This window comes from Aethalodelphis obliquidens, unplaced genomic scaffold, assembly GCF_003676395.1.
Source record: "Aethalodelphis obliquidens isolate GAN/ISIS:26980383/991018 unplaced genomic scaffold, ASM367639v1 scaffold3, whole genome shotgun sequence".
NCBI lineage: Eukaryota > Metazoa > Chordata > Mammalia > Artiodactyla > Delphinidae > Aethalodelphis > Aethalodelphis obliquidens.
Genome location: NW_020837947.1, coordinates 81,011,245 through 81,034,594, shown reverse-complemented (window position 1 = coordinate 81,034,594; position 23,350 = coordinate 81,011,245). Strand labels below are relative to the sequence as shown.

The 23,350-nt window shown below is 42.6% G+C and overlaps 2 protein-coding genes across 6 annotated transcripts in view; one reads left to right on the top strand and one right to left on the bottom strand.

Annotated features, from left to right (window-relative positions):
- The window catches only part of SMAP1 (small ArfGAP 1), a 150,693-nt gene extending 139,537 nt beyond the window's left edge, over nt 1–11,156 (top strand). For 3 of the 4 annotated variants that reach the window (XM_027093001.1, XM_027092993.1, XM_027093008.1), the window contains 3 exons: nt 5,621–5,792; nt 6,692–6,999; nt 9,415–11,156. In XM_027093001.1, coding sequence (XP_026948802.1) covers nt 5,621–5,792; nt 6,692–6,999; nt 9,415–9,558 — 624 coding nt within the window. In that variant the 3' untranslated portion in view covers nt 9,559–11,156. Of the gene's footprint in view, nt 1–5,620; nt 5,793–6,505; nt 6,623–6,691; nt 7,000–9,414 lie in introns of all 4 variants that reach the window. The other variant, XM_027093018.1, reaches the window with a different exon arrangement.
- The window catches only part of B3GAT2 (beta-1,3-glucuronyltransferase 2), a 78,128-nt gene continuing 65,594 nt past the window's right edge, over nt 10,817–23,350 (bottom strand). For both annotated transcript variants that reach the window (XM_027093030.1, XM_027093032.1), the window contains exons 3-4: nt 10,984–11,132; nt 10,817–10,903 (exon numbers count right to left, since the gene is read on the bottom strand). In XM_027093030.1, the coding sequence (XP_026948831.1) occupies nt 10,817–10,903; nt 10,984–11,132 (236 nt within the window). The remainder of the gene's footprint in view (nt 10,904–10,983; nt 11,133–23,350) is intronic.

The following is a 23,350-nucleotide window of genomic DNA, read 5'->3' as shown; positions in this document are numbered from 1 at the left end:
AAGTGTGATTGGAGACGGCCACTCCGTTTACTTACATGCTGTCTGTGGCCGCTTTCACACTGCAAAAGCAAGTTGAGTAGTTGCAGCAGATAGTCTATGACCCACAAAGCCTACGAGTCACTGTCTAAAGTTTGCTAACTCTTGCTCTAGGCAAACGGTGTTTAGAATGAGTAAGTGGGAAAACTCGGACTGTTTCAGCCTTGCCTGCGATCCACAAGGTTACTTACTTCAGAGGGTTTTGAACTGTTTGGCGTGTGAACGTGTGCTCTGTCGGGCCAGCCCAGGACAGTGTTTCCTTCCGGGTGCAGGGAAACTGAGAACAAGAAATTCTAGCAAACTCAGTACCCATATGCTTTTTTATGAAGACACGTTATTTCTTAGCCTTAAAATCTGCCTTTTTTTATTTTAATGATTTTTTAAAAAATTATTTAGAACGTAATATTAACGATAAAGATTTTTTAAAAGTATCAGTGGTAAAGAAATTTTGACTTGCCTTCTTAACTTTACATGGAATTTTTTTTTCTCTTTTGCCTTTATTTATTTATTTTTTTAATTGAAGTCTAGTTGATTTACAGTGCTGTGTTAGGTTCAGGTGTACAGCAAAGTGATTCAGTTATATACATATGTGTTCTTTTTCAGATTCATTTCCCCTATAGGTTATTACAAAATATTGAGTATAGTTTCCTGTGCTATATAGTAGGTCCTTGTTGGTTAACTGTTTTATATATAGTAGTGTGTATATGTTAATCCCAAACTGATTTATCCCTCCCCCCCTTTCCCCTTTGGTAACCATAACTTTGTTTTCTATGTCTGTGAGTCTATTTCTGTTTTGTAAGTAAGTTCATTTGTGTCGTATTTTATTGATTGATTGATTGATTGATTGCCACACCACGCAGCATGTGTGGGACCTTACAGGGATCAAACCCGTGCCCCCCACCCCCTGCAGTGGAAGCGAGGAGTCTTAACCACTGGAATGCCAGGGAAGTCCCTGTGTCGTATTTTAGATTCCACATACAAGTGATATCATATTATATTTGTCTTTCTCTGACTTCACTCAGTATGGTAATCCCTAGGTTTATGTTGCTACAAATGGCATTGTTTCATTCTTTTATGGCTGAGTAATATTCCATTGTATATACGTACCACATCTTCTACAAATGGCTACAAATGGCATTGTTTCATTCTTTTATGGCTGAGTAATATTCCATTGTATATACGTACCACATCTTCTTTATTCATACCTCTGTTGATGGATGTTTAGGTTGCTTCCATGTCCTGGCTATTGTAAACAGTGCTGCTATGAACATTGGGGTGCATGTGTCTTTTTGAATTACGGTTTTCTCTGGGTATATGCCCAGTAGTGGGATTGCTGGGTCGTATGGTAGTTCTATTTTTAGTTTTTTAGGGAACCTCCATACTGTTCTCCATAGTGGCTGCACCAATTTACATTCCCACCAACAGTGCAAGAGGGTTCCCTTTTCTCCACACCCTCTCCAGCATTTATTGTTTGTAGATTTTTATGATGATGGCCATTTTGACCAGTGTGAGGTGGTACCTCATTGTAGTTTTGATTTGCATTTCTCTAACAATTAGAGATGTTGAGCATCTTTTCATGTGCTTTTTAGCCATCTGTATGTCTTTGGAGAAATGTCTATTTAGGTCTTCTGCCCATTTTTGGATTGGGTTGTTTGGTTTTTTTGATATTGAGCTCCATGAGCTGTTTGTATATTTTGGAGATTAATCCCTTGTTGGTCACATCTTTTTTTTGTTGTTAAATATGTCAAATATTTTTTCAGCTTTATTGTGGTATAATTGAAAAATAAAATTATATGTTTAAAATGTATAACGTAACGTGTTGATATATATATTCGTTGTGAAGATTCCTACCACTAAGTTAATTAACACATATATTATCTCACAAATTCACCTTTTTTGTGTGTGAGAATGCTTAAAATCTACTCTCATTGAATTTCATTTATACAATACAATATAATCAACTATAGCTACCATATTATGCATTAGATCCTCAGATCTCACATCTTATAACTGAAAATGTGTACCTGCCTCCCAGCCCTTGGCAAACACCATTCTGCTCTGTTTCTATGGGTTTGCCTTTTTTTAAGATTTCACATATAAGTGATACCGTGCAGTATTTGTCTTTAAGGTGAGATATTAATATATAACTTCCAGGGACATAGGTTACTCTTAAGCCCACAACTTAAGATTCTGTTTTGGGTTTTTTTTTGTTTGTTTGTGTTTTTTTTTTTTTTTGCGGTACGGGGGTCTTTCACCGTTGTGGCCTCTCCCGCTGTGGAGAACACGCTCCGGACGCGCAGGCTCAGCGGCCATGGCTCACAGGCCCAGCTGCTCCGTGGCACGTGGGATTCTCCCGGACCGGGGCACGAACCCGTGTCCCCTGCATCGGCAGGCGGACTCCCAACCACTGCGCTACCAGGGAAGCCCTAGATTCTGTTTTAAATTTACAAATAAGCAACTAGTTTTTTGTAGTAAAGTATAATTTTTGAGGTAAAATATTTCTCTGTCTCTAGAAAACCTGAGCCAAATGGGAATTGTTTGGATGGAAAGTTTTAACAAGAAAGAACCAATGTCTTATTAGGAAGACGAATTACGTGTATTTTTATTATATATATTTATTGTCATTATGATAGTCGTTGTATAATTAACGCTGGAATTGAGCAGATAGATTTCTGAGGAATCATTAGTTTAAGTGGAGCTTCATCTGCAGCATCGCTGTTTATTTTCAGAGAAGATAGCTTTATTTTATGGCTTTGCCTCTTCTCCTCCTTCCCCCAACACGTAAAAAGAGGAACTAAGTATTGCTAGTATCGTTTCGGTTAACATTAATTACCTTGTGAATGTGTGCAGCCGTGGGTATGCGTGTGGTAGTAAAAGAAGTCGTCTCACGCTAACATTTTGGGTGTGGAAAGAAGTATTTGGGATACTTGACAGTCCGAGCATGCAAAGCAGCTTCTTTTGGTCTAGCGTTCTAGCGGGCCGTTCGGCCGGCCCGCCTTCCTTAGACTCCACTGCGGGGCGGGAACCGCTCTGCAGCTGCTTGCGCGTTAGACCCCAGGCCAGCCGAGGCCCCGTGGGTTCTGTACAGGGAGAGCAGCGAGCCGGACAGTGCGGACCTCAGCCCCCCTCAGTGTGCGTGCAGCTCCTCCTCGTGCCCCCAGGGCCGCCCTGGCCTTCGTGCTGGGCCTCTGTACCTGAGAGGAGACAGGGCAGGTCTTCAAAATCACACCTCATTCTTTTTCTGAATGTTTTTGGACCAAAATGGTGTCAGTTTTATGGAGCCCTCTAAAATAATTTGGTGAACAGAATTATCTTCCGTCCAAACTACATGTAAAGACTCTAATCCAGACATTTTGTCAAAATAATGTCTTTGAAAATTGGGGGAGGGAGAGAGAAGGTGGGTTAAAGCACACATTTTACACACACACATTGTACATAGTTTACTGATTTGGTGGCTTTTTATGCTGTGAAATTGAATTGGACCCCACTAGGAATTACTCTGAACCCTGCGTCTTTCAGTCCTGATTTTCTGAGTGTGGTGCAAATTCTGGTTGGAGATTTCCCCTCACATGAATGTGAGCTGGATTGATGTGACCGTCTGCTTTCCTGTCTGGCTGTGCAGTCTTCCCTGAGGGGCTGGGAACGCTCAGCTGACCCGCGAGGATGCGTGTACTGGGGGTTGAGGGGTGTCGTTCCAGTGTCCCCCAGGGTGACACGTAGAAGCCCTCCCTTTCCTGTTCTGTCCATCATATCCACATCCCCACAGCATCTAGACTCACACAGGTGCTGTGGCCTGTCGTCGGTTTGGCCCCGGATCCCAGACGGCCAGAGAGCCTTTGCCTGGGGATCCTGCGGCCTCCGGAAAGTGCGCGCGTACCGGCAGCAGTGGCTCTCCTTTTACCTTGGAGTGGTCCTGCCGGCACGTGGGGCGCCCCCATCACCCGCCCCGTAAATGGCCGTTCGAGCACCTGCTAGCCATGCTGCCTGGCGTGGCTGTGCTTAGACTGTGTCCCTGTGGAGGCAGGCGTTCATCGGAAGAAACACACGCGTCTGGAGCACGGGGCTGCTCTAGCCTGAGGTGGAATAATAGTAGCTTTCCCAAGCACTTCAGGTTTTCTCACACGTCTGTGTCCTCCTCAGGGAACAGACCCCAGGGTTTTGAGCAGGTTTTTAGACTGAACAGAAACTAAAGGTGCTGGAGGATCATTTAGTGAGGTGTGGCTGCTTTGTCACCTAGCAACACTAACAGCCAATGCTGGCGTCTGCCAAGCACTCCATGTGGCCGTGGGGCGTGGCGGTAAGGCAGCTCCTCCCTGGGCCCAGAGGGAAGGCGGAGTGGCAGGTCCGAGGGCACTGGGGCGAGCCTGCAGGCTGGCTGCAGGGCCCACGCTCTCGGCCTCTGCCTTCTGCTTCATTGCTACGTCAGATATATTTGATTCAAGCCTACTGTTGTATTTGAATTCCATCATGTCCGGTTTCTTACACATTTCAGATCTTTTGCAAAATTATGTGGCTTTTTTTTCCTGTCTTAAAATTCTTGCTTGATGTCATAATAGATTCAAAATATTGTTCTGCTTAAGTTTGTTTGTGAGCATAATGCTTGGAGGCTAATTTATTGAAAGGTTTTTTAGCCAAGGCATTAAATGTTTGATTTTTTAAAAATTCAAGCCAAATCATGTACACTATGATTTAACTTCTACTTGCTGCTCACCTCATTCTATAGTTTGAGAAGACTCTTATCCAGTTTTTACTAGTCTTCATAGACTTCTCTGAAACTCTTCATATCTAAGTCAATTCCCTATACGCAAATGTGATTGAATATTTAGTGACCACAGAGATCATTAAAGTGAGGTGTCAGTTGTGACTGTGTAATACTATCTGTGTGCAAGACACAGGAGATGAAGTGAAATTTTTTGTTTTGTATTACAATATCCACATGCTCATTTGTATTCGTGTTCTTACCCCTGTCTACAAGCGGAATGCAAGGTGTAGGGGAGAGTGCAGTGGTCGCAGTTTTGCTGGACCTCATATCTGGGTAGACTGGAAGCATTCTAATGTTGCGGTAAAAACGGATTAGATTCGGTTCATAAAAATATCATGATGTTGCTTTTGAAAATCAAAACTTTTTTTCCCCCCCAAAGAAGACAAAATCAGCCATTGCAGGACCCTCCTGCAGTCTGCTGTAGTTGTAGAAATGTTCTTCACTCCAAGGGATGCCAGTTCTTGGCAGCAGTGATTGTGCGAACAATCAGGAGATGTGCGAACATCTCCCAGGAATGCTGGTCCTTAAGCGGCACCACATGCCTGTTGTTGAAGCCACTGTGGTCAGGATGTGGTGGGCAGAACTCAGCATCAGAGAGGTTCTATCTACTCCTTTTACATTAACAGATTCAAAATAGGAAATGTTCCTCTATCCTGCATGTAGGTTTTGCATGGGCTTTGTCAGCGATTCCCTTTAGTGTCACCATGTTACCTTCTACAGTTGTTCAGTTTCTAATTTCATACCTTCATTTGGATTTCAAGGAATGGATGAGCTGTGTTTTATTATGCAGAATTCGACAGCTTGTTTTGGTATCTGTCTCAGGGGACGTCCTCTGTACCAGCAGTTGCCGCTCTGTCTGCAGTGACATCTGGGGATCTGGATCTATTCACTGAGCAAACTACTAAGTCAGAAGAGGTGGCCAAGAAACAGCTCTCCAAAGACTCCATCTTGTCTCTGTATGGCACGGGGACCACCCAGCAGCAGAGTGCTCCTGGTAATGCATTTGAAATCTGCTTTCCGTGAATTGCAGTGACATCACTAGAAGTGTATTCTTTGTGCTTATGTAATGTCAATTACATTTCTTCCTTGTGTTTTCTGTGTAGTGAGTGCATTTGTTGTTGCAGTTTACACAACTACAAAACTGAAATGAAAGAAGCATTAGGATTAGAATGCACAAAACTTTATTCATTTAGGATTAACAAGCTGGTCGCACGTCACTTAATGTTTCACAAGCCTTATAGGACAGGGATTATCTTTGAAGAATTATTTAAATTTGATTTGCCTGAAGTTTATAACTCTGTACAGTATGGTATTCTTTCTGCACGTAAACAGTAAGTCTGAAATATCACATGAAATCAAAAAAAGCTTTGAGGTTTTTCTTTTAATATATTCAAAAGAAATACTAGCACGGTAAAGATTTATGTTTACACAGTTTTAATCTGTCATTTCCTCTAAAATAATGGGCTGCATTTCACATAAGAGCTGAAATTATGTGACGTCTCAGCTGCTTCCATTAAAGCCAGCGACAGTCCACTCTGACTTGTTTACTTGGTAGTGAGAGACCAGTGGTGCAAATCAGCAGAAACACAGTCTCATGCTATATAGTTTGGTCTTCACAATGGATGTTTTATGTAGCTGTTGCACAGGATTTATTTACCCTAGTTAAATTTGCTCAGGCTCCTAACTGATTTGTCTGCTTCCTGGAAGTAACCAGCCCTGAGGGTGCAGGTGTGAGCTGCTCTGAGCAACAGGAGCCAGACCAGAAGGAAAGCCTTTGCCGTGGGTAGTTCAGCAAGACGGGCTCCTGTTTCTGTGCTGACAGAGGCGAGTGCAGCGCTATGCGGTAACCCTGTTCTCTTCGTTTGTTTTCTCTGCTCGGTTCTTCTGCTGCAGGTGTGTTTATGGGACCCACAAATATACCGTTTCCCTCACAAGCACCGGCTGCATTTCAAGGCTTCCCGTCCATGGGCGGGCCTGTGCCTGCAGCTCCTGGCCTTGCGGGAAGCGTGATGGGGCCGAGCGCGGGCGTGATGGTGGGCGTGCCCCTGCCCAACGGCTTCATGGGAAACGCACAGACTGGGGTGATGCCACTTCCGCAGAGTGTGGTCGGCCCCCCAGGAGGGATGGTGGGACACGCGGGTGCGGCCCAGAGTAAGTTTGGCCTGCCGCCAGCTCAGCAGCCCCCATGGAACCTCTCTCAGGTAGGGTCCTTTCTCTCCAATTTCTCCAAAATCAGAGAAACCAGATCTTGTTTTCTGAATGGTTTTATTTGTTTTTAAATCTAACAATCTGGCAGAAAGAATTGAGTAGGGATAATGTTATAAAAGGTAAAAACTGTTTAATCAAATAGACAAATGAGCTGTCATTGTTCCTATATTTAGAATATTCTGTAGAGAATGTTAAGCATTTTTTCATTTCTGATTATAACACAGCTGTAATGGTGAATGTCCCTCATTTGTTTGTAACAGCTAGAAATTATCTTGGGCATCTTTTGAAATTAGCACCAAGCTTTAAACCCAGCCCCCTGGTGGGTTGTTTGTATAGACCACCTAGACCAACCTATTTTCACTAATAATTTTGGGGGCTCTTGGTAACTTTCACAAATTAGAAAACAACCCAGCCTCATATTCTCAGAGCACTGTTTTTGAGAGATCTAGGCTGTGCGTGGATTTATAAAAAATCTTTTTGTTCAAATACATTTCTAAAGTTGTATTTTCTTCTTACTTATAGTCACATTTATGTTTAAAAAAAATATACACTAGTTCAAGAATTCCCATAAGATATGAACCAGTCCATATTTGTGTCTTACATCCCCTCATATTACAAAACCCTATTTCTGCCTAAGTTAGTTTAGAGCCAGGAGATGACATTTTATATTACCTCTTTCAAATCCATTCTGACTTTCCTCTGGCTTCACAGACAGAGGCCTCAGACCTAGGTTCGTGGTCCCACTCTTCTTCCTTGTACACTTCCTTATTTGATGTTCCTCTGGTATTTTGATGCCCTTGACTTCTGTTCTCGTCAGCATTCAGGGAATAGTATATAGCAATTTCTAACCGACATTATTAGCAAAATCACTATATATCCCATGAATGTTCCAAGTTATTTTTTACTGTCACTATTTAAAGGAATATCTATATGACATTGGTCTGTGCACTCTGGGAATCTCAAAAATCGTTAAGTGTCAAATGTCAGTAATAGCTTTTGTGCAGCCGGAATGCTGAAGCAGACCCAGCCCAGGTTAGGGTGCCTGCTGAACCAGTAAGGACTTACCCCACCTTACTTCCGGGCCCGCCGAAGGGGGTGCTCTTCTCCAGCTCTCTCTTGGTGGGGTCTGCTGGCCATGACAGGTACTAAACATCCTTCAGTACCTAGGAAGAAGCGACCTGCCCCTCCAGACACTGTGCCTCCCTCATCAGTGATGTGGTTAGTATTAGGGTTTTTGAAGAACTAAGAACTGCAGACGGTTGAACTTTATTAATACAATCCAACCCTGAGCATAGATTTTTTTTTTTTAATCTTTTTTTTTTTCTTTCTTGCGGTACGAGGGCCTCTCACTGTTGGGGCCTCTCCCGTTGCGGAGCACAGGCTCCGGACACGCAGGCTCAGCGGCCATGGCTCACGGGCCCCGCCGCTCCGTGGCATGTGGGATCTTCCTGGACCGGGGCACGAACCCACGTCCCCTGCATCGGCAGGCGGACTCTCAACCACTGCGCCACCAGGGAAGCCCTGAGCATAGGTTTTGAATCCACTCTACTTAGTAGTAAATCTTGCCTTTCCTTCACTTACCATCAGTCTTAGAAGTGAGAGCACCACAGGGGAGGGTTAGGAGGCTTATGTACACAGGACTCCAGTCTGGAAGAAAAGTACATGTAATCTTACACCTTTAGGACTCCAGTCTGGAAGGAAAGTACATGTAATCTTACACCTTTTGTCATACAATAGGCGTTTATATGGTTGGCTATAGCAAAAGAAAAATATGTTTTATGACCTTTTTAAATATTTATAAAGTATACAGAGCTATTTAAGACTTGAATAAAGACAGAACAATTGCCATCATATACAGTTCATAATTTTGGAGTAGTTTACTTTCAGACATTTCCTTAGTCCTTAGTAGTTAAGCTATAGTTGAAGGCATATCCTAGAAAGTATATGGTTGAAAGTATTGCTAGTATAGTTGAAAGTTCGAATAGCAGACTCATGGCACATCCAGATATGGATTCAGCGATTGCTTTGGTACTTTTTCCAGTTGTGGTTAATCTTTGGGGGACAAGAAATTGAGTCCAGAAAATGAATAAATATAAAATGACTTCAGACCACTTTATAGACAGGGTTGAAAAGCAGAAGGAAATAGCAACCAAGAAGGGAACACGGTAGCTATTTGCTTTCTGTGGAGAAAGCATCGTGTGGTCGGCTGCTTTTACTCCAGGGCTCGGACAGCTGTTCACATGGATGAAAAATACTTAGAGTTGCTATTAAGTGTCCGTGTCTCTCTGAGTAAATCAACTTCGAGTAAAGGCCCACTTCTACTAAAATAGGCTGGCCATTAGAAATGTCTAGCAGTGGCTGAAGAAACCAGGCCTGCAAAGTGAAGGATGCCTTTTGTGTGTTCACAGGTGAACCAGCAGATGGCTGGCCTGAGCCTGGGCGGCGCAAGCCCCGCGGCAGGCTTCAGCCAGCCCCCCAGCACCACGGCGGGGGCAGCGGGGTGGTCGGGGGCCTCGTCAGGTCAGACGCTCAGCACGCAGCTGTGGAAGTGACCCTGCAGCACGGCCCACCGCGCTCCCCCCTGACATTCCTGCGGAGATGCAGCCGGGTTCCCCTGTTCATTCGTGTACATAATATTTTTTTCTTTTCTCCCCATTTGTTCATATTAAGCATTATCTGATTGATTGACCGTGTTGGTCTGTACTGATGGATTAAATTTGCTGTGGTGAAAAGCAGGCTGAGAAACCATTTCATGTCGAGGGCAGCTTTTGCTCACATTTCCCAGGATTTCATAGACACCGTATCTGGGAAGCTGCTCGGTCAACGTGCATGATCAGTTTCCCTCTCGAGGAAATTGTAGCTCTCATGTTTGCATATAAGGGAAGTAGCTATCATGTTTGTTAGTAATACCTCTAACAGTATGACCCCACCCCCAGATTAGCCAGTAATCCCGTAGGAAGGTACTGTATGATCAAATGTTTAATCATATAAATAGAATGTCAATGTATCACTGAGCACTGTTTTCTAGTGTATCCAGATTCTTTTATGTCATCATTCACGTCACTGTGCTGTTGCTATGATGTGCTTAACCGGGAACGTGGTTAGAGAAAGGAAGATAAACCTGGATGTTACTACGAAGTTAGTTGTTTAACGAATGTTTGAAGAAGTCAGATTTTACCTGCCTCCCTTGTAATTGGGATCTCTTCCTATGTACACGTAGCGCTAACAAACACGAGACCTTTCTCTGCACTAGATGCAAACAGGGTAACTAAACAAGCCACTTCAACCCTTGAAGGCGTATCCAGGTTTATGACAGTAATTGTGTTTACATTTTATGGTGCCTAGTACTGACAGATGTCATATCCCTGTATTAAACAGATGAATCCATAGACCTTTTTTGTGGGTTTTATTTCCTATGATGTATACTGCCACCAGTCTTACAAAAGTTACTTCACGTTGCAGAGTCACAAATTGGGAATGTGCTGTTGACAGAACACTTGTCATCTGTTTGTTTTGTTCAGTTCTACCAATTAATTATAAGGCCAAATGGGAAAAAAAAGTATGTAAGAAGATTCTGGGAATGGTACTAGCCTGCGTGCCATTAGCTGTGCTGTACAGAGACCCTCCGGGTTGCTTGTAAGGGAGCATGCAGAACAAACGGAGACAAGAGCGGCTGTCTCTACCCGTGCTCAGCTTCCGGACACAACCACCCTGTAAGCAGGTGCCCGTCGGGAGGAGAGCAGAGGAAACGGCCCCCGGGTGCCCGCAGCCCTACCCCGCACGCCCGCCAGAGCACCAGCTGCGGCTCTGTCACACCTCGATCGTCACCGTGTCCAGGTGGTACTTGGGCTCGTTGGCTAGGTTCACCTTCTCTGTCCGAGTGTGCCACACGAGGACCTGCGGGGAGGAGACCTGATGGGTAGCCACGCTCTCAAGGGACACACAGCAAAGTCAAGAGGCACGAGTGCAATGAATACCTTGGTGCAGTTACTTGCTTTCGGTTCCAGTTCTTCGACGGTCGTGATCTGCTTTAGAAAGTCAGATTCCTGCATCCCAGGCTGGGACCCACGACGCTTAAATACAGCTTTGGGGTTGGACAAGATGACTTGAAGGCTTACAGCAAATCCTTTGTGAAAGTTAAAAAAAAAAAGTCTTTAAAGTAAAATACTGGTGTACTTCTGTTTTTTTCTATATAATCTTGGTCACATCAAAACCTGTTTTTTTCAGTATCTACCGTGGGCCAAGTCTTGGTTCACAGAGTTGAGCAGGAGTGTTACCTGCATCATCACAGTCTCAGAAGGACAGCCCGCCTTTACAATAGAGCACGTCTGCCGCCCTGATCGAGGCTGTGTGTGGAGGGGTGGCTTCTGGACACTACGTAGCCTGTTGATGACAAAGGGTGCACGGCGCAGAGGCCGTCACAGCCCCCGCACGTTTGGCCTCTGGGAGTACCTAGAACTCAGTACACCTGAAATGCACACTGTCTCGCCCTGCCTGTCCCCGGGGAGGAGGCCGCCCCGCTTTCCTGCCTGTCCTCTGACATCTCCATGTGTTCCTACCAAAGCCAGCACTGCTCTGATGGACCCTGAGGTTAGAAGACGGAGGAATACAAGTCCGGTCAGTTAGCTGGGAAATGAATACTCTATAGTCATTTGGTATAAATTTCCAATTTGATTCAATCTGAAGAGCGGGGCGTGGGGGGCTGGAAATCAGTACAGGAGATGATATCAGGCCATTTGGCAAATTTGGTTTTTGTAGTTCATTTTTCAAGGAAACAGATGAGTGTCAATTTCCTTAAATGGTTTGGTGTTAGGAAAAATCATTACTCTTTAGTCTGTAGTTTAACAAACTGTGTTACAGGCTTAGCCACTAAGCGCTCCACAAGCCGTCTCTGGAAGCAGCTGTCACAGCCGTCCTAATTGTTGTGAAAGTCTGCACCCCGACCTCTGCTCTTCACGACTAAGCTGACACTGTAAAGCCAGGCGCCCTTCCAGAGTTAGGAGGATCAGTCTCCAGGAACGTTTTCTTAGCAGCTTTTTGCCCTTCCCTACATTAACTGAGCTGATTTATGCCGCTTTATGCAAACGCATAGTTAGCAAAGTTAGTATCAAATGATTCCAGTCAGTCGCGGGGGAGCTGTGAGCAGAGCACAGCCAGCATCCTCTTAACCTCTCCAGATGCGGGACTGCAGACCCGCGCTCCCGACCCCGCCGCCCCCGTGGGAGAACGCACCGCGAAGCTGCCTACAGACACAGGTGGGTACCGCAGGTGCTGAGCGAGCCCGAACACGGAGACAGGTGCTGCGAGCGTTGTCCCGAGGCCTGGCCCGGGATCTCCACCAATCCTGGCGGGGCAGCACGTCCCGGCAGAATTCGGAGTTAGCACCTCCGTTTTCTCATGGGTCCTTGCAGCTGAGAACCGGCCAAGTCACTCAGCCTCTCTCGATACTGAAACTCCCCCGTTTCCTCACCCGCAAGGGTGGCGTGACACCCCCTCCCCTCACGTCTGATGTGAAATTAGTGAACAGAAAGCCTTCACTAACTGCAAAGCTCTGTTCAGAGGACCCTAAGATAGATAAATGCCGATACCATTGTAAATACTATCATGAGGGGAGGTGGATTAGCCACCGCCTATGGCTGGAGAACAGTGTTGACGGCAAGAGGCTCAGGAAAGTTCCAGGCCACCTGCGCTTCACCCCACTTGGCTAACAAGTCTGAAGCCTTCCTCGGATGTGGCTTCAACAGCCCCGGGCCCCAACAGGAAGTCAAAGGTTCAAATTAACACAAAAAAGTGACTTCTACTAGGTCAACTCAGATCTTAGGATGAAAAGATTTCTGGGGTTGTTTTCATGTGCTTTAAGTAAGCTTCATCCTTTTTTTTTCCTAGCTCAGAGTCTGCCCTTTTTAACCATACTGAAGCTCCTGGTATATTTCTCACATGGCCTCAAGGTACTGATTTTATTTCCCCATTCTCATAAAAAAAAAAACAGGATCCGAGTTGCGCAGAAGTCATTGTGAAAATTATATGAAGCCACTTGGATCTGACTTTCCCCATTTTCCCTCAGGCTAACACATTCATCGTCGTGACCACTGAAGGATTCAGATTAAGAGTGTCTTCTTGCTTTCTGTAGCTCAGGAATATCCTGCTAGCTCCTAAAGCAGTTATATGGCAAAGTCTACCATATAGACAGGCAGAGCTGACAGCCAGCTGTGAAACTACTCCCTGCTCTGCTGCAAGGCCCTTTCCTGGTCCCACTGGAGAATGGGGTGCAGGCTGGCAGCCCGGGGAGAGAATTGGAGGGCAGCTGGCTCACCACCGCGGCAAAGTGGTTTTCTATTTAATACAAAAGGGGGGCGGCATTCAGACACACACCCCCCCCCCCACTCCACTGTCTTCACCAGGCCCTGCTCAGTGAGCTCTTCAAGGGAAGCAGGTCATAGCAGCACCGGGAACCACTCGAGAACTAGGCCAAGCCCTGGGCTGCCTTCTGGGGAACCGTCTGACCTGCTGTGAACCTGGGAGTTAGAATCCTCCCTCTGAAAGTCAGACAAGGAGTTTTTCGCTCCTAAACCATTGCTTCCAACCCAAGATAGGTACCTTGAGTTTTCTTCATTTCCAAGCACTTACGCCTCAAGTATCGTATGTACCCTTACCTTTTGTCAGTGAAGTTAATTTAGTTTTAAAGGTGTTCTCAGAAGCCTTTGGGATACTAGGAGCTTTATAACAATCGTGGAAGTAGGAGTCTCTGTCCTGGTCAGTTGTGTAAAGAAGTGCAAATGAACACTGGTTATTCACAGTGAAAGCAGGATTTCCTGGCTTCTTCAAGTGGACAGGGTGGGTGGTGGGGACCCAGTCCCTCCCAGTCAGAAGGACCGCCCTGCTCAGTGTATGTTTACCAATGAACAGATGCAGCTCCAAGTCCATCAGGCCATTTCCACTTACTTATGGACAAGATGGCCGAAGCAACAAGGACGGGGTTTTTCCTACTGTCTTAAATAGCTAAAAACCAGACAAAACATTTGAAAAAATAGTTTCTAGCACTGGGGAAAAGGCACACAGGACAGAGATCTCTGAAAAGAAGAGACAAATGTGAGCCCTACAGTTGCCCCAGCTTCCCGCCTGAAGGCTACACCCCTGGGAGGGGAACACACATAGCTCTGCCATCTCCTTGAGCTGAGGAAACAGAATGGAGAACTCAGGGAGGCTAAGACAGCTGGAATTCAGGGGGCGTCACCCTGAGAGCAGAGGATGCGACTGTCTGCAGAGGGCTTGCCTCAAGTCCCACTGAGTCTGGTCAGTAGATGCTGGTGAGACTCCCTGAGTTCAAGAAAGGAGCCACTGGAAGGAAACAGGTGAATGGATCAATCCCTAGAGGCCACTCAGGGCTGGGACAGGCCACGTGCCCCATGGCCAGGGCGCAACGGGCGACAGCTGGGATGCTCGGAAGAGTGCTTGCACGGCCACTGGTCCACTGTGAGGCCAAACTAGCCCTAAAATGAAGGCTTAGCTGGTTTGCCCAACACTTAAAAGTAAGCCAGGAAAGGATCAAAATGTTTCTAAGTAACTTAATTATAGCCCAGAAAAAAGCTAAAAGTAAATAAACAAATACATATATAACATGCAAACATAAAATTATATACACACCCACATGTATATGTGTGTGTATATATGTAGAATAAATGTATGTTACACATTTCATATATACATATACAATGAAATATAAGGAACTAGACACATTTTTTTCCCTAGAACCTAGCAACATAAAATTTTTAATGCCTGAGATACAAAAATGACCAGATGTGCAAAGAAGCAGGAAATTACAATCCCATAATGAAAACACAGCAATCCCACTCCTGGGCATATATCTGGAAAAAACTATAATTTGAAAAGATACACACCTCTCAATGTTCACAGCAGCACCATTTACAATAGCCCAGACATGGACGCAACCCAAGTGCCCATCAACAGATGAATGGATAAGAAGATGTGGTATACATACACAATGGGATACTACCCAGCCATAAAAAAGAATGAAATAATGCCATTTGCAGCAACATGGATGGACTTGGAGATTATCATATTGAGTGAAGTAAGTCAGACAAGGACAAATAACCATATGATACCACTTGTATGTGGAATCTAAAAAATACAAATGAACTTACTTACAAAACAGAAATAGACTCACAGACATAGAAAACAAACTTACGGTTACCGAAGGGGAGGGGAGGGGAGGGATAAATTAGGAGTTTGGGATTAAGATATACACACATGCAGTAGATATAAAATAGATAAACAAGGAACTGCTGTACAGCACAGGGAACTATACTTGGTAGCTTGTAATAACCTATAATGGAAGAGAATGTAAAGAAGAATATATAAATATATAACTGAATCACTAAAAAAATTATATAAATTTCATGTGTACAACATTACAGTGTGCTCATCACCAAAAGCTGACCCTCTCTACCCATTTGGCCTTCCCTCTACCTACTTTCCCCTCTGGTAACCACTACTCTGTTCTATATATCTGTGTGTTGGTTTGGTTTGGTTTGGTTCATTTGTTTGTTTTTAGACCCCACACATGAATGAAGTCATACCATATTTGTCTTTCTCTGACTTATTTCACTTAGCGTAATAGCCCTCAAGGTCCATCCCATGTTTTCACAAATGGCAGGATTTCGTCTTTTTTTGTTTGTTTTTCTTACGTCTGAGTCCACTGTATATACACACCACATCTTCTTTATCCATTCCTCCACTGAGGGGCACTTAGGCTACTCCTGTATCTTGCCTATTGTAAGTAATGCTGCAATGAACATAAGGGTGCACGTACCTTTTCAAATTAGGGTTTTCATATTCCTTGGATAAATGTTCAGAAGTAGAATAGCTAGAAAATTAATTATTCTTAAAATTTTTTTAGGAATCTCCATACCATTTTCCATAGTGGCTGCACCAATTTACATTCCCACCAACAGTGGAGGAGGGTTCCCCTTTCTCCACATCCTCTCCATCACTTGTTTTTCTTGCCCTTTTGATGGTAGCCATTCTAATGGACGTGAGGTGATATCTCATTGTGGATTTGATTTGCATTTCCCTAATAATTAGTGACGTTGAACATCTTTTCATGTGCCTGTTGGCCATCTGTATGTCTACTCTGGAAAAGTATTCAGGATGTTTGGTTTTTTGTTCTTGAGTTGTATGAGTTCTTTATATATTTTGGATATTAGTGCCTTATCAGATGTATGATTTACAAATAGCATCTCCCATTTGGTGGGTAGTCTTTTGGTTTTGTTGATAGTTTCCTTCACTGTGCAGAAGCTTTCTAGTTTGATGTAGTCCCTATTGTTTATTTGTGCTTTTGTTTCCCTTGCCTGAGGACACACATCCAGTAAGATATTGCTGAGGTTGATGAAAAAATATACTGCCTATGGTTTCACCTAAAAGTTTTGTAGTTTCAGATCTTACATTCAAGTCTTTAATCCATTTTGGGTTAATTTTGTGTATGATGTAAGATAATGGTCTAGTTTCATTCTTTTGCATGTGACTGTCTAGTTTTCCCAACACCATTTATTGAAGAGACTATCCTTTCTCCATTGCATGTTCTTTGCTCCTTTGTCATATATTAACTGTCCTTATACATGTGGGGTTATTTCTGGGGTCTCATTTCTGTGCCATTTATCTGTGTGTCTGTTTTTCTGCCAATACTATGTTGTTTGGATTACTATAGCTTTGTAGTATAATAATTTGAAATCAGGGAGTGTGATACCTCCAGCTCCATTCTTTTTTTTAATCACTATTTTTTTTGGCTATTCGGGGTCTTTTGTATATCCATATAAATTTTAGAATTTTTAGTTCTATTTCTGTGAAAAATGTCATTGGGATTTTTATAGGGATTGCATTGAATAGACTGCACTAGGTGATATGGACATTTTAACAATGTTAATTTTTCCAATCCATGAGCATGGATTAACTCCACTTCTTTGCATCTTCTTCGATTTCTTTCATCAATGTCTTATAGTTTTCAGTATACAGGTCTTTCACCTCCTTGGTTAAATTTATTCCTAGGTATTTTATTCTTTTTGTTAAAATTATAAATGGCATTTCTTAATTTCTCTTCCTGATAATTCACTGTTAGTGTATGGAAACACAACAGATTTCTGTACACTAATTTTGTACCCTGCAGCTTTACTGTATTCATTTATTACTGTTTTTTGGTGGAGACCTTAGGGTTTTTATGTATAATATGTCATCTGTAAATAGTGACCGTTTTACTTCTTCCTTTCCAATTTGCATGCCTTTTTTATATTTCTCTTGACTGCACTGGCCAGGACTTCCAATACTAATAAGAGTGGTGAGAGTGGGCATCCTTATCTTGTCTTGATCTTAGAGTGATAGCTTTCAGTTTTTCACGGTTGAATGTGATGTTAGCTGTGGGTTTGTAATGTATAGCCTTTATTATGTTGATATATGTTCCTTCTGTACCCATTTTATTGAGTTTTTTCCATGAATGGGTGTTGAATTTTGTCAAATGCTTTTTCTGCATCTATTGAGGTGATCATATTTTATTTTTCATTTTGTTAATGTGGTGTATCACGTTGATTGATTTGCAGATGTTGAACCATCCTTGCATCCCTGGAATAAATCCCACTTGATCATGATGTATGATCCTTTTAATGTATTGTATTCAGTTTGCTAATATTTTGTTGAGGATTTTTGCATCTATGTTCATCAGAGATACAGGCCTGTAATTTTCTTTTTTGTGTGTTTCCTTGTCTGGTTTGGTATCAGGGTAATGTTGGCTTCATTATTATTAAGTTATGAAGCATTCCTTCCTCTTCAAGTTTTTTGGGAAGAATTTGAGAAGCATAGGTATTAAATATTCTTCAAAATTTTGGTAGAATTTCTTCTTCTTTTTAGATTTAGTTGTCTGTCCTCTTCCACCTGTATCATTTCTATTTTTCTGTCTGCGAGCTTGTTAATTCTCTCTTCCATCTGATCTGCTCTGTTTCCATTGCCTTCTAATGTGTTCTCTTCATCTCCTTTATTGGGTTCTTCTGCTCCAGAATTTTTGTTTTGTTCTTTTTTAAGTTTCAATCTCTTTGGTAAATTATTCCTTCTGGTTCGTTCATTTTATTCCTGAGCTCAGTAAACTGCCTTTCTGAGTTTTCTTGCCACTCACTGACATGACAGCTCATGACAGCTGTTTTGAATTCTCTATCAGTTAGATGGCAGTATTCCGTGACTTTAAATTTGGTTTCCGGAGATTTGTCGTTTTCTTTTTGTGATGCTGAGTTACCACGGTTTTCTTACGGTACTTGATTAGTTGTTCCTTTGCTGGTGCATTTAAAGTAGCAAACACCTTTCTTATTTAGGTAAAGCTTTAAAAAACTTGATTCTAACAATTCAACAGGATAGAAATTAGAGGCTTTTCTTTTGTTTTTCAGTAAATGGCGCTACAGCACAAGTTTTTGGTTTCTCTTACTTAGGCTGCCTCTGGCTATATTTGAGAGTCAGCACTTTACCCCCTCCACTGCCCCTGCCAGAGGTGTCACCTGGTGCCCTGGCTGTTGCTGCCTCTGTCTCTGGGGTTGCTGGTGCCTTGCTGTTGCCAGTATCACTGCTGTCACTGGCATCACAGCTTGGGGCCCTGGGATGGTGGGTGCCTGCACTTTGTCCAGAGTTGCTGGGGTCAGGGGCTCTACAGCCGTGAGGGGAGATAGTGGGTGGTGGGGCAGCTGGGGCTGTGGGTGCCTCTGCCACATAAGGGGTTGTTGGGCTGCTCCTGCTGCAGGTGGGGGAGTCACACGTGCCTCCATGGCGGGGGTCAGGGTCACAGGTCCTGCTGCCACTGCTGCCTGGTTTCCTGTGGCCAAGGGCCCTGCTGCACCAGGAATCTGGATTCGTATGCACAGCCTCCCCTGCTGCTACCGGGTTCTCTGGGGCTGCAGGCTCACCTGCCACGCCCCCAGGGTCAGGATCACAGGCTCTGCCTTGGCCGTCTGCTCCAGGCCACCCACCTTTAGATGTACAGATGTGTGGAGATCGCTGGCATCCTTGCACGTTGGTCAGAGGAAACCTTGTAGATTGAAGGGAGAGACAAAGGGAGCATCTCATGCTGCCGTGATGCTGACATTAGGCACTAAACACTTCTATTAGGTAAGAAGAAAGGTCTCAGCTCAATGAACTAATCACTCACCTTTGTACACTAGAAAAAGAAGAGTAAATACAAGCCGAAAGTGAATAGAAAAAAGGTACTGATAAATACAATCTGAAATAGAAGTAGAAAACAATAGAGAAATCAGTGAAATCAGAACTGTGTCCTTTGTGGGGGGGGGGAAGTGAATAAAATTGATCGATATCTACTTTTACTTATCAGGAAAAGAGAAAACACAGATTACCAGGAATGAAAGAGGAGTATCAATACAGATTCTACAAACATCAAAATGATAATAAAAGCATATTATGAACAACTTGATGGAAATAAATTTCATACCTTAGAGAAAAATGGACAAATTCCTTAAAAGATACAGGCCATCAAGCTTGCTCATGAAAATTAGATAATCTGAATAGCCCTGGATCAATGAAAGAAATTAAGTTTATAGTTAAAATCTTCCCACCAAAACAAACAAAAAACAAAGGTAAAAAAAGACCTTCCAGGCCTAGAGAGCTTCATTGGTGATTTCTAACAAATGTTTAAGTAAGAAAGAATCTAACTTTTCCAGAGTACAGAAAAGGTGGGAATACCTTTCAAATTCTCTGAGGCCAGTAGTGCCCTGATGCCAAAAGCAAACAGAAACATTACAAGAAAACTACAGACCAGCAACCCGCATGAACACAAACAGAAAAATTCTTAAAGTTCTAACAAATTGAACCCTAAAATTAAAAAGACAACAAATCATGACCAAGTGAGGCTCATTTCGTGACTGCAGTGTTGGCTTAACCTTTCAGAATCAATCAATGTAATTCACCAAATTAAGAGGCTTTTAAAAAAGAAAGAAAAAACCCCACACCTGATTATCTCAATAGGTGAAGAAAATGCACTTGACAAAATCTAACATCTAAACATGATTTTAGGAAAGCCTCTCAGGTCTTCTCTGGTGGTGCAGTGGTAAAGAATCTGCCTGCCAATGCAGGGGACACGGGTTTGATCCCTGGTCCCGGAAGATCCCACATGCCGCAGAGCAACTAAGCCCACGCGCCACAACTACTGAGCCTGCGCTCTAGAGCCCGCAAGCCACAACTACTGAGCCTGTGCGCCACAACTACTGAAGCCCAGGCGCCTAGAGCCCGTGCTCCACAAGAGAAGCCATCGCAATGAGAAGCCTGCGCACCACAACAAAGAGTAGCCCCCACTCGCCGCAACTAGAGAAAGCCCGTGGGCAGAACTGAAGACCCAACACAGCCAAAAATAAATAAATAAATAAATTAATTAATTAATTAAAAATAAAAAAAAAGAAAAGCCTCTCAGCAAACTAAGAATAGAAGTGAACTTCCTCAACTTGATAAAGTGCATCTACAAAAAACCTACTGCCAACAGTATACTTAATGGTGAAATATTGGGTGTTAATTAAACCACTGAAGATTGAATGAAGCAGGATGTCTGCTCTCAACCTTTATTCAACAATGTACTGGAGGTCCTAGCCTTTGCAATAAGGCATAAAAAGTAAAGAAAGAAAGAAAAGGCAAACAAATTGGAAAGGAAAAAGCAAAGTCCAGTAAACCTCTTCTTCCCCATTCAGCCACGTTAACAGCATCAGTAGTGCTTATCATTTCCTTCTACTGTGTATCAACTTAGTCTCCCCTGCATATACTTGTCTCACTAGCACATACTCTCTTTTCTAACTACACATAATCTAATTTCAGCAAGGTTCTTACAGATAAAAACTATTTCCGTTTCCCAAAAGGTAGTTTTTGGCAACAATTCCTTTATTGTCTGGTCACAAGAAAGATACTAATGGCTTTTTTACTTGAACAGTCACTCTGACTAGTTGTACTAGAACACTGGGCAGCTGACACACTTCTGCTGTTGCCAGTAAGTATCAAGTACTTTCAAAAGTCTCTCTCTCTCTCCACTTTAAACAAGAAGAAGAAAAGATTCCAAGTTCCCAATTAAAATGTATACACACAATAGTCTTGGGGAACTTGTTGGAGAAAGGTATGTGTCCAACACCTCCTCTCCTCTCTTCTCTAATTTTTTCTGTGGTCGACTCTCCTGTCATCTCTCTTCCCAGCAAAGCATACACTGCTTTTTGGAGTGCCATGTGGGCATGTGTGTGTGTGAGAATCTTCCCCACCCTCCTTTATTGAGATATAATTCATCTACTGAAAAATGCCTTTTTTAAAGGATATGAATTAAGTGGCTTTCGGTATAACTCTGGGCACCATTTTTGGTAAAGACTATTCTTTCTCTACTGAATGGTCTTGGCACCCATGGCAAAAACCCTTGACCATAAATGAAGGGTTTCTTTCTGGACAATCAATTCTATTCCATTGATTCATATGCTTATCTTTATGCAGTACCACACTGTCTGTTACTTCAGCTTTATAGTAAGTTTTCAAATCAGGAAGTGTAAGTCTTCCAACTTTGTTCTTTTTCAAGATCATTTTGGCCATTGAATCCCTTGCTTTCCCATATGAATTTTAAGATCACCATGTAAATTTGGCTGCAAATAGGGCAGCCAGAATTTTGATAGGAATTGCATTGAATCTGTAGATAAATTTGGGGAACATTGCCATTTTGGTAATATTAATAAATCTTCCCCATAACGTTAAGTCTTCTAATCCATGAACGTAATGTGTCTCTCCGCTTATTTTGTTCTTCATTAATTTCTCTCAGTAATGTTTTACAGTTTCCAGTGTACAAGTCTAATACTTTCTCTATTAAATTTATTACTATTTTATTATTTATGACACTGTTGTGAATGAAATTGTTTTTAAATTTCATTTTCAGATTGTTCATTGCTGATGTACAGAAATAAAACTGATGTACATATATTGATCTTGCATCCTGCAAACTTGATAAATTCATTTATAGCACTATTGGTTGTGTGTGTGTGTATGCATGCACATGTGTGTATTTCTGAGGATTTACCATGTAAGAGACCATTTTACTGTGTAAATGATCTTCCTTTCTAACTCAGATGCCTTGTATTAATTTTTTTCACTTAATTTCCCTGTAATTTATAGTAAAATGGAGAATATACAAGTGTCAAGAGGGGTCATCCTTGTCCTATTCTTCATTTGAGGGGAAAAAACTTTAAGTTTTCAACTCTTAAGTATGATGTTAGCTGTGGGTTTCTCGTAGATGCTGTTTATCAAGTTGAGAAAGTTCCTTTCCATTCCCCAGTATTGATCTTTTAGTGTTTTTTTGTTTGTTTGTTTGTTTTTGCGGTACGCGGACCTCTCACTGTTGTGGCCTCTCCCGTTGCGGAGCACAGGCTCCGGACGCGCAGGCTCAGTGGCCATGGCTCACGGGCCCAGCCGCTCCGTGGCATGTGGGATCTTCCCAGACTGGGGCACGAACCCATGTCCCCTGCATCGGCAGGCGGACTCTCAACCACTGCGCCGCCAGGGAAGCCCTCTTCTAGTGTTTTGATAATGAAAGAATGTTGAATTTTGTCAGATGATTTTTCTGCATCTATTGATTTATGTGGCTTTTGTGCTTTATTCTACTGACATATTAAATTTATTGACTTTTGTATGTGAACTAACCTTACACTCCAGGGATAAATTCCATCTGGTCATGGTGTACAATTCTTTTTTATATGTTGCTGGATTAACTTTACTAGTACTTTGTTTAGGAATTTTGCATCCATATTCATAAGGGATATTAGTCTATAGGTTTTTTCCTTTGTGCTGCCTGGTTTTTGAATCAGGGTAACACTGGCCTCATAGAATGACTTCAAATGTGTTCCTGCCCTTCTATCTTTTTGGAAGTGTTTGTAAAGGAATTTTCTTAAATCCTCTTTAAATGTTTGGTAGAATTTACCAGTGAAGCCATCTAGAACTGGGCTTTTCTCTGTGTGAAGTTTTGATTACCAATTCAGTGTATTTCTTATAGGCTTATTCAGATTTTCTATTTCATTTTGAGTCAGTTTTAATAGCCTTTTGATGAACTTGTCCATGTCTTCAAGGTTATCTAATTTGTTTGCATACAATTTTTCATGGTTTTCTCATAATAAAAAACAAAAGTCTGTTCCTGTTTTCATCCCTGAATCTTGTATTAATATGAGGCTTCTCTTCTATTTCTTGGGCAGTCTAACTAAAGATTTGTTAATTTTGTTGATACTTTTAAGGAACAAACTTTTGGTTTCGTTGATATGCTCACTTGTTCTTCTATTCTCTATA